This window comes from Argentina anserina, chromosome 7 (genome assembly GCF_933775445.1).
Source record: "Argentina anserina chromosome 7, drPotAnse1.1, whole genome shotgun sequence".
In the NCBI taxonomy this organism is placed as follows: Eukaryota; Viridiplantae; Streptophyta; class Magnoliopsida; order Rosales; family Rosaceae; genus Argentina; species Argentina anserina.
In genome coordinates this window covers 8,412,391-8,424,180 of record NC_065878.1, presented here as the reverse complement: position 1 = coordinate 8,424,180, position 11,790 = coordinate 8,412,391, and the positions used below count along the sequence as shown (strand labels likewise).

General features: G+C 38.6%; 1 protein-coding gene across 1 annotated transcript; it reads left to right on the top strand.

Annotated features, from left to right (window-relative positions):
• The first annotated feature begins 6,674 nt into the window (after positions 1–6,674).
• LOC126801999 (40S ribosomal protein S25) lies at positions 6,675–7,373 on the top strand. Its single transcript, XM_050529514.1, has 2 exons — positions 6,675–6,750; positions 6,856–7,373. The coding sequence occupies exons 1-2, from the start codon at positions 6,748–6,750 to the stop codon at positions 7,177–7,179; spliced, it is 327 nt and encodes a 108-aa protein (XP_050385471.1). The 5' UTR covers positions 6,675–6,747; the 3' UTR covers positions 7,180–7,373.
• Positions 7,374–11,790: the final 4,417 nt, after the last annotated feature.

Sequence of the window (11,790 nt, the reverse complement as noted above, 5' to 3'; positions counted from 1 at the left end):
ATACTCATCTCTCTCCAAACTAAACCCAAAATAACAAAGAGATGAAGTGAGACCAACGATGGCCGACGCATCTATTGTGGATCTCAACATCTCCTTCTTCTCTAACCTCACAACCTTCTTGAGCAGCACCCTCACGCCATCCTCCTCTCCACCTACATCAACTTCGTCGCGCTCTCTCCTCCCTCACCCTCCAACACCTCCGTTATAACACCCTCTGCATCGATGTCCTATGTGTCAAGGAGTTGTCTAGGTCTCTCCTTAAATTTTCTCCCTACTTTTATCTCCTTTGCATTCACCCAATGATCAGCTCTAAAGCGCAAACACTAGCTAAAGATAGCCTACTCCAATGGTGTATCAATATTAATTCCATTTAGTTGGGTTGGATTGAGCACCGACGTGGTTGATGAAGTAAACCCCTTTGTGGAGGTCAAGTTGATGAAGTTGCACACAAGGTGTTCGACGAAATGCTCTAAAAAGAGGTGATTGAAGTTGTTGAAGGTTTTCGTGAGAATGAGAGGGGGGAGTGTGCTTGATTGGTTTTTGTTCATCTAGATATTTTGCGTATTATAAGTCTTACATCGACATTTAGTTATTCACATAGTTACTTAATACAAATAAGAACACCAGATAGTTACCAACACAATTAACGGGATAGTTACTCAATATTGATACAATTACATAAACACTATCATTGTAACTATCTTGTTCATTATTTGAGTATCATTGTAACTATCTGGTTGTGTAACTATTTGATTTTATTTTTCTCTTGCTTGGTTAGCTTTTGATATTATGTTTAATCTCATCAGTTCACTCATTTGATAGTGTATATTTAGTTGCAATAAAAAAGTCAACTTTTAGTTAACGAATGAGTTACTTGAGTAATTACTCATGCAATGTAACTAACACGTAACTACTCATGCAATTGGTCATGTAACTACTAAGATCTCCAATAAGTACAATAACATAGAACCATTAATTAGTGACAGAGGGGGAAATGAAAGATTCCTCTATAGAGAAAACCAAGATCTCCATCCCCGCCTGCATTCCATGATCCAATGCTTCTCCACCTCCCTTGCTTCCGTCGAGGCTTAATCTTCAGCTACTTCTCTTCCTCTTCCTCTTCCTCTGGCACCCTCCTCTACCATCGCCTCCTTCTTCTGCTCCTCCTCCCTCTCCTTTTGCTGCCCTCAAGTCAGATCGATTTACTCTCCTCCCATTTCTTCGGCTTGTTGTTTAGAAACCGCATATTCTACCTCTGCCCATCTCTCCACGAAGTCACCGTCTCCACCTAACCTACCCAACCCTAGCCTCTCTTCCCAATCCTAAAGTCTCTGTCGCAAATCCAAACATCTTCCTCCTCTTTGCTTCACCGGTCTCCATCAGCTTTAATCGCTACGTCAAGGAGGTGTGGTGCCATTCCTATACCATGTGGATTCCTCGTCGGTGATGGCAGATAAGGTTGTGAGGTTTGAGAGAGAGAGAGAGAGAGAGAGAGAGAGAGAGAGATTTTTGTTGAACGAAGAAAATGGAGAGTGTGAGAGAAGACTAATTGATGAGTTTAGGAGAGAGAAAAAGACGAGGTGGGTGGTTGTGGAACCGTATGATTAATGAGTGACACACTTACAATAATTTGAAATTTAAAGGGTAGAAGTTTTGCTCGGGCCTTTATTTATCAGAAGTCCAAACTAGGGGCCCTAATTAACATTTTAGATCTTTTTTTTAATAAAGGGCTTGTATGGCTACCCTTCAACCTGCATTAATGAAACGGTCGAATACAAGGGGGGACATGAAGCCTAAACCACTGATTACAAAGACATGAAATAATATAAGAAGTTCTTACAAACAAGTACCCAACAAAACACCAATTAGCAAAGAGCATTACTCTAATGGCGAATCCATTTGCTTTAAAACAACAGTGACATTATAGTAATGCTCTTTGCTTTAAAACAGCAGTGACATAGTTGAAAACGACGAAACATCGCATACATATCCCCTAATGTCAAATAAAGCAGCTCTCATCCTACGTTGCCGCCAGAAAATTAATTCGACCACACTTAGTCTCACCTTACCACTAGGCGGCAACGACTATTTGACAAAACAAGAAACTCGTCGCCTACCTAGAGCAGACAAGGCACCAAGGGTGCAGACACAGGCATGAAACCCGACTCGCCCTAGACATGGACTTATTACACGCAAAACGTGCAACACAATTATTAAATATAAATAACAAACAATGAAAAACATACTAGACCCAGCCTCTTTCCCATATCGGGCCAACAAACAATAACCAGGTCCAAAAGAATAAAGCAAGCCCACGCTCATCCTCCTCAGCCCACCAGCCTCCCAAAATCCATGAACGCCGCACCAACGCTGGAGACCGACTATCATCACCATCAAGAGAACGTCATCTCTAGGGAAGACCTCAACCTTCAAAGGCACCATGCGATCCCAACCCCCAGATCGGAGGTCCACCAAAGAAACTAAAATGAAACACCAATCCCCGCCGTCATCCCCACAAACGTGCTGAAGTTTGAAACCCCATTGACACAACGCCACCCCAAATATGACCCGACTCCGATCTCCGGTGATCTCTCCTTTGCTCCGCTTACCCAACCGCGACCCGACCTTAGTCTCTTGCTGAAAACGACCAACCAACCCCGACCTCATCCTTCCAACCTTAGATATGCTGACAAATTCCCATCCGACCACACAACTCATGCACAGGCTAGGCCAGAGGCCATCGCCGGCGCCGAGGTGTAGCCGGATAGGACAGAAGGACAAAGGCAGCCTCTAGTGTTTGGAGAGAGAGAGGCGCCGACAGAGAGATGCTCTAGGTTAAGCAATGGGTAGTAGGGTTTGTTGTTTGTTCTAACATTTTAGATCTTTAAATGCCCTTAATTATCAAAACTCCTAAGTTTTTTGGGCGCAAGTGATGTGCTCCCATTATTAATACTATTGTCATTGTTCCATTGAAAACCAGTAAAACAAATTAATGAAGTTATCTTTAGACAAATTAATATATTGTATTGATGATTTATTATCATTAGTTCAAAGGAATAGGCTGCTTTCCTCAATCCCTAAAATATCATTGTACTCTTTTTGTCACCCGAAAAATTGAATGTTTACATAACCTATGTCTCCCCACTTTCTATCACATGAGTTTCGGATACATAGGTTTACATGGTTGCTATCCTAGATGTTATATCCGGTGATAATGATCGGTTCGATTACTCGACATCAATATTAACATTGTAAGCATCGTTAGTAGTATAAAGCAAAAGGGTATCGTTCACAAACCGGGGATCCACCAGGGTAAAGAATCGCAAACATTTAACAACGAATTCATAATAGATAAAATGATTTGATAGTTATGGATTATAATTATAAAAACATAAAATAAAACATAAACTAATATACACATGTGATCAACCAACCAACACATAAACATCACCAAACAAAACGTCACAAGTAGCTTTAAAAATCATAATCTCATCATTTGCAAATACTGAGCCTTAGCGGACAAGTATTGAGTGAACAAACAATAACCTAATGCCGAACTAGGTTACTTAGTGCATCCCTAACTCAAAACATGTCCTGGTAATCCTATCTTAGCGCTTAGAAATTACAAGGTAATATGTCATTCTCAATCTTACCACTTCATTGATTCATCTCTTATCTAATACTTTGCGCATCTTAGATAACAAACGGATCATGGTTAATTCCTAGTGATTACTAACAAGTCAAGCATGTCACTTACTTTAACAAGTTAAAAAAACATTTAAGAATCCTATATGCAAAAGTGCAAAACTAACTTAGCGCCTTGAATCACATATAGTTAACGCACAAGAAAGATAATCATTAAATAATTGAATTTTAAACTCACGGCATCTACATAGAAATCATAGAAAACAAAATCAGAACGACTACTTATAAGATCTTGCAAAATCGTAAACTACATAAGAGTATTCCACAAATTCAAAACTAACCAAAAACAGAAACACAACATCACACAAAGAATCCAAACTGAAAACATAATTGAAGAAGTAACGAGTTACACTTTGTAAATCTCCTTAGCAGTATCAAAACAAGGCAGCACGTCTTCAACTTCAATGACAATCCTAGGCGTAGCGCTATGGATTGAATGAAATGAAAGGAAGATGGTGTTTACGGCTTGAATGGCTTTGAGGATGATGAGTAGTGTTTAAGGCTGAGCTTTGGCAAGTCTTGTGAGAAAGGTTGATGATTTTTTTTATGTGGAAATGAGGGGCTATATATAGAGGAAAAAACCCAATGGAGGCTGGCCACAAAGTTGAAACAAATTGGTTTAGGTTTCCTAGATTTTCTCAATTCGGCAGAGCTGACATTTGTGCATTGTTGTTGCCATAACTTTCTCTAGAAAATAGATATTTAGATGATTTCAACTTCATTTGAAAATAGACTTCCGTAGCTTTTCATCCATATATCATACATTGTCTGATTTATTGTGAGTTGTCCAGGGGATCCCGTCAAAGTTGGATGACCTACACTAGCATAATTCTGATTCTAATAAGGACTGGACATTAATTGCATATCTTCTTCATCCTTTAATGATGATTTTTTTTGCACGAATTTCCTCCTTTGAATTAGGGAGGCAGCAAAAATCTTAATTGTTGCAGCATTGTTTGAATTTTCTTACCTATTCTGATTTATTTGTTGCATGACTTCTTTGACTTTATTACATCTTCTCATTTATTTGCTACATGCCTTCTTTCACATTCTTACCTCTTGTCATTTAGTTGCTGCATGCCTTCTTTGACATTCTTTGGTGCAAGAATTTATAGTGATTCTGATATAGATTTATGCCTCTATATATAGGAGAAACAAGGTCCCAACTTTCTCTCACAACCCTTGGATCAAAAGCAAATCAATGGCTGAGATATTTCTGTCGAGCTCACTGGACCTCCGAGTAATGATTCGGTCATATCTCCATGTAGGAATAAGATATTAATTTGATTCTAAATCCTACAGAAATTAGACTCACACAGCTTTCTATCCATATATAGTACATATTCTATTTGATTTGAGCTGTCTAGGGGAGCCCGTCAAAGTTGGACTACGAATCTTGACAGCTTTCTGAATCTTGCATGGATTGGGCTTTTAAGTGCATATCTTCTTCTCTTTAGTAATTCTGATTTATATGGACGAAAATATCTTCATATACACCTTGGAAAATCCATCTCCAACTTGGTTTTAGAATCCAATTCTCAATAGGAAACCATCAATGCCGCACGTCATCTCCTTATTCTACTATGAAACTGATTTTCAATCTCTCATCTTTCCTTACGCAACTAGGATTGTTTTCCTTCTCTAATATTGATTTGTTTTTTCTAATAAGAATAAGTACGTTAGAAACAAAGAAATTGGAAATGATGAATCGTATTCGAAGAATGAATCATATCACAACAAGGATTTTTAACATTCAGCACGATTTCATCATCAATTCACTCATAATCAATATAAGCTCTACCTAAACACTTATTCATACAAAAGAAACTAAAACATACTAAATAAGAGGTAACGGAGAGTAAGAATATGGCATAATGACATTAAGAAAGTCACATTTTGTGCTCCTATCAGATAACGATCACATACCCCTCATTGTTGTCGTATCCATCATGTTCACAAAAAATGGTGTTGTGATCATTATCATGCACTTAGAGCAGAAAATGTTATCCTCTCTGCAAATCTATCTGCTTCATCCACATTGGCTTGCATATATATATATATATATATATATATATATATATATATATATATATATATACATGTGGCTCTATAAGACAGATCAAGTTCAAACTCATGAACTAACTAAACAGATGACAATGTGAGCGCCTTGTGCTACAAGACTATTTATATTTTCTTAAACCGTAAAATTTGAATTAAATAAGGTTCTTGCTAAATTACTATTATAATTTTCAGTGTTGCATTGCACATCCTAGAATCCCTAGGGTATGCAAAAAATAGTGATGACTTTTTACTAACCTCCATCCTTAGGCTGAAGAAGAGCCAAATTATGGGCATACAAATCATGAAAACTCATACCGCCCTCTCCTCCGATAAAATGCAACAAATTTTCCTATTTTATGTTTTACCTCACCAAAATCTAACACATATCTTATATACAAGTATATATTCAATTCAAGAAGAAGAAAACATCTCATAGAATATGAAGGGAGTGCCTCAGCAACATGAGGATATCATCTATTTATTATCTAATGTTGGTATTCTATATATAGCTTTGTGTCTGTGCGATGTACGTGTTGTGATCGCACATGTTTGCATAATTTAATTTGAAGTGCATTCTTGATTCTTGAAAACCCATAATTCTATGTTATTCTGTTTCTTATGAATGATAGTTTTGTTAAAACACAATGATAATATATTTTATATAATTGTCCTTCTGTCTATATACGAGGATAAAGTTAGAGAATGTAAAATTGATAGTTCATAATTTAGTGATGTTTTTAAGTGCTGCATTTTTAGTAGTAGAGAACTAGAAATATACAAAAATATGTTTTTTTTTCATTTCCAATACGGTAGCTTTTGGGTTTTTGCAGATCAACCCGACCCGACCCCAATATACGTAGGGAAACCCTAGTATATAAATAGCTCTCAAACTCGGCCGTCTAAAACAATTGCCTCAGTCCAAATCCTCCAAGCTCTCTCAGCGCCTCTCTTTCTCTCTCGCTCCCTCTGTAATCCGGTTCAATGGTAAGCACCGGTTCAATGGCCCCTTCACTCTTCCTCCTCCTCCTCATCATGCTTCTCTCACTCTTCACACTCACCGGCTTCGTTTGAATGGTTTGAAATTTTCAGGCACCGAAGAAGGAGAAGGCGCCGCCGCCGTCGTCGAAGCCGGCCAAGTCCGGCGGAGGAAAGCAGAAGAAGAAGAAGTGGAGCAAAGGCAAGCAGAAGGAGAAGGTCAACAACATGGTGCTTTTCGACCAGGCTACTTATGACAAGCTGCTCTCTGAGGCTCCCAAGTTCAAGCTCATCACGCCGTCTATTCTCTCCGATCGGCTCAGGATCAACGGCTCTCTGGCCAGGAGGGCAATCAGGGACTTGATGGCCAGGGGATCCATCAGGATGGTCTCGGCTCACGCCAGCCAGCAGATTTACACCAGGGCCACCAACACCTAGGTCGAAATCTGTTTTTTTTGTCGCTTTCGTTTTGAGTCGGTTATGATCTGTTTTTAACAGTATGGAGGATTTTGTTTTAGTGTTTTGAGACTATTTAGAGTTTGTTTTTTCGATTTACTTTCGGTACTGTGGAGAATTTCATTTGAAGTTATCTGATGAAGTTATTTTCTATGGGAATTGGTTTATTTTTGCGAGTTTTTGTTGTTGAGTTGCTTTGATATGGTTGGAATTTCAGCTTCTTTGGTTGTTGATTTAGACATGACTAGGCTTGTGTGTGGTATTTGATTCTATAAATGCAATCCTTTAGCTTCTAGTAGTTGTGTGCTGCTATTTAGATATCCCCTATATAGGGGATCATTTCAAATTATCATCTTGGCAAGAATCTTATATGTGTGTATATAGATTTCTTTAGAGAAATATATAGAATTTTAGCTGCTGATTATCTGTTTAGGGTTGAAAGTCCATATCTTTCTTCCTGAAGCAATTATTGTGTTAGTAATTGATCATTTGATTATAGTAGTTAGACTGTAGAGGTCACTACATGAAGAGTAAAACACAAGGATCCAGTTTAAGAGCATGTAATTTTTTCTGGCTTCATTCGAGTACCCTTGGCAATGGTTTGTATAGCACGCTGTAGTGTTGTGGTTTAGATTATTAGTTTTAGAACATGATCGCCTGCCAAGATCTTATCTTACACCCAGAAGGCCAGAAGTTATTAAGCATCTATTTGAGCCATGTTAGAATAAGCTGTGGTCCTATATAACTTGGGTGGGGTAGATGTTGTGTGCCTGAAAATGTAATGGCGTTTCAATTTTAGCGAACTAGTGATTTGCTATTGTTGTGGCCAGTATCTTCTATGAGATTACTGCGATTGATGTTAAAGCTCGGAATGATTTTGAATAATAGCACTGGTGTTGAATCATATGACTGCACGGTTCATCCCCATGCTGTTGTTAAGTTTGGTTTTCATGTTGATGGTAGTAAATTACGACTGCCCCGTCTCCACTTCCGATGTCCACATCCCGCCTTGGACATCTCGGGATTTAGACATCCCGTCTTCTTCTATCTTAATGGGTAAACCTGCAACTGATGGTTGCGGGAACTTTTGAATGATGGAACGGCAGTCTACTGGGTTGGCGATTGGGAAAGTCAAATGAATAGAATTTCGTTGTGAGGTTTGTGAATTCAAACAGCTTGGACTGCTTGGTGTAGCCTAACAGGAGAGTATTTACCCTTTTGCAGGGCTGTTGGACACAAAACAGTAGGAAAGTAAATCATTCCATTGTTCTTCCAAACTTATACCTAGCTGCATCTCCGAAATTTCATAGTATGCTCGCACTTCAACACAGGGGCTTTGAGTTCTTCTACTCCATGTAATTTATGGTTTTCAATGAAGCAAAGGAGGTTTGCGATTGATTTTGTTTATGAAAGGCAACCAAGAATCAAGATCGTGGAATCCGAAATTGGAATTTCCTGTTCACCTTCTCTAGCTCGAGGGCTCTTGGGGGTTGTGAATATGATATATGGAGAGCTTTCCCATCAATGAACTTTTCTTGGACTCCATCTGGATTTCATTTGGAGTGAAGGCATTCATTTTTATATCTTCCCATCAATGAAGTTTATGGAAACTTCGTTTAGATTTCATTTGGAATGAAGGCATTCCTTTGGTATATCTTAGACACGGCACAATTCAATTGATATGGGACACCCCAGGACTTCTTGTTATGGTGGCTATGGTTCTTTCTGAAATTTATATAAATGCTATCATGCACGTCTAATTTGGAGCCCCTGCATCTCTTTCTCAAGTATACGAGTTCCCACTATATCAGTGTCATATTTGTGCCTCCTTGGTGTTTAAGGGGCTAACAGACCTCCAGCCCGATCACCTTCCTTGTTACAATTGTGAACTCCTTCACAAAGAATAAAGAGGAAAGTCTTTATCTACAAATTTTGCAGAAAGGAATACCAATAATACTAACTATATTCCGATGACAGGCACAGATCATGGTTTTGAGTTTTGACAACAGAGCACGTCGTACCGTGGCTATCGTATCTAACCCTCAACCCTGAAAACTGCATGGTATGATAATGGTTGATTGATGAAGATGGTTAGACCACTGCTTCTGTGACCAACTGTTACTAAAATGGTGTTGTAACTTTTGTCCGAAGCTTAAAAATGTCTGTTCAGTTTGTCGTCGGCCTAGAATGCGGTCTCTGAGCCAACGATGTCGGGCTCCTGATCGGGTTTTCTAAAGGCTTCAGTCGGGTTGCTTCCTGGTTGGGGATGTTGTGCAGGTTGTCGATCGGCAGATCTGTGGTGCTGTGACGGATCTGGATGACGGGGTGACTCAACTAAGATTAGTTGGCCGAGGTGACCCTTTTGGGTCTCAGTCACCGGCGACAGTGCGGAGCATTCGACCGCCGGACTTGGTGAGGCAGTTGTCGGTGCTGAGGGTGAAAGCAACAACTGAGATGGTGTGCTGGGCCTCTCTGGCCGGGTTTGGTTTTGGGCTTTTGGGCCCAGATTTGGACGGCTTAATTGGGCTCTTCAAAGGCCATGTTTAGATGTTTTTTGTCGGCGATGGTGCTTGCTAAGGGCAATGACATGACGTAGGCGTTTGGTTTTTTGTCTATTCTATATTATAGTTTTCTATGCTAGATTAGTTGTAGAATAGATGTGCTTGAATAAGTTGAGCTTCGTGTCGAATGAGTAGAACTATGTTATGTACCGTCGTAAGTGTCTCTCATAACTTCTTGTCTATATGTAGATGGTAGCGGAGGAGTATGTAACCCAGTAGTTTCCTTAAACAAAAAAAAGGCCAAATTTTGATGCATGTCAATGTCAAAATCATAACACTAGACGCTTACTTATGTTTAGACTCACTAATCATAAGATTTAAACAAGCAGGCCCAGCTCGCTCTAATCTCATGAGGGGCTGGTATCAAAATTTGAAACATAAATAACGCATGCATGTTCAAGTCTGACAGGGGATGTATGCAGAATAATTGTTAATATAATTATAAGTTCCAAGGACATGAAAGACACCTTTGTTTTGAATTCAGACGATCCCTTTAAAAGCTTGGAGTTCATGATGTTCTGAACTCTCCATCAAAGCTCTTGGGCATCTGATTAAGGGGGTTCTAGATCCGTGTATGTTTCTGCCTAATTATAAAGAATCCTTTGTCCTATGACATATTTGGTCTTGTGCCTTCTTGGTAATTAAGGGCTAAAATGCCTCCAGCCCCATCCTAAGTCTTGATTAGAAATTCTGAATTTTTTTCAAGTCTTAAAAAAATGATAAGAGGTATTTAACTGCAAGCTGCAGAAAGGAAGACTAATGAAACTAACTATATTTCGATCATAGGTTTAGGCTTCCAATATGTAGAGGAAGAGGTCATGGTTGACAATAGAGCATGTCGCACCCTGGCTATTGTACCTAACCCTTTACTCTGAAAACTAAAGACTGTTTTGTTCAAGGTTGGACCTCTGTGAATAAGTGTAACTAAAGTTGTGTCATTCTATGTTCAGCTTGTGGTCGACCTACACAAGTTTGAACAAAGGAAACTACTGATATCAATAGAAACAAACAGAACCAGTGACATTCTGCAATTTCCTGATGCAGACCCTCAACTTCAAAGAATCATATTATAATCATGACCTCATTAAATCCAGTTCTCAGATGATTTTTTATGATCATATAAGATGAGCGTCATATTTTGATTATATAAGATGCATACTGAAAACTTTTATGAAGACACCAATTTAAAATACCAATCCAAAATGTACACTGAAGTAAAAAGGCAACTGGATCAAAACCTACAGAATGCAGATCTCAGTTTCTATCCTCCAAATTAAATATGCAGATCTGCCTAGCATATAGTTCGCAAAACAAAGAAGGATAAAGATCACAGTTGCTCAAAGTTACTAAATGATGGTACAGAATAAAAAGTCAGCTCCTAGCAAGGTTCCCGATCAGTCTTATGGTTATGCATTGAGGGCAGTTCATCAGGCTAATCCTTTGTTGTCAATATAACACTAGAATTAGAACCTAAAAGCAACCTAAGGATTACTCAGGATACCTAGCAGATTTAAATCTTCATATAAATGAATATGTTCATAACTACCACTTTATGACGTGGTACAAAGCATTCAACACATACTCGCACAATCCTATCTCTTCATAAAATTTGATCAGCAAGCATTAAGAGATAGGTATGAAAGTTCTTACCCTATTACTTAATGACCATGTTTATATAGAAATACATATATGAAGATAAGCTTAAATTCTATAATCTGGGGTATAGAAACATTAACTTGATTATATACATCTCAAGCTAATTGGTTAGACACCAAGTGGTGCCACCTCCAGCTACTTAAGATGCATATTCATAAACACCTGCAAGTAAGAACTTTGCCTAGCATACCCAAAAAAAGAATGTCTACCAATACTGACTATAAGACTCATCCATCTGAATCTTGTTTCATTCTACATCTGATATTGGGATTATATCATTCTTTAGAATTTGGTAATGTGACTTATAATTCTACTTCTGCTATCTTGATTTAGTTGTCTTTAACTCAAACTAGTAGAGCCTATAAATATAAACTCT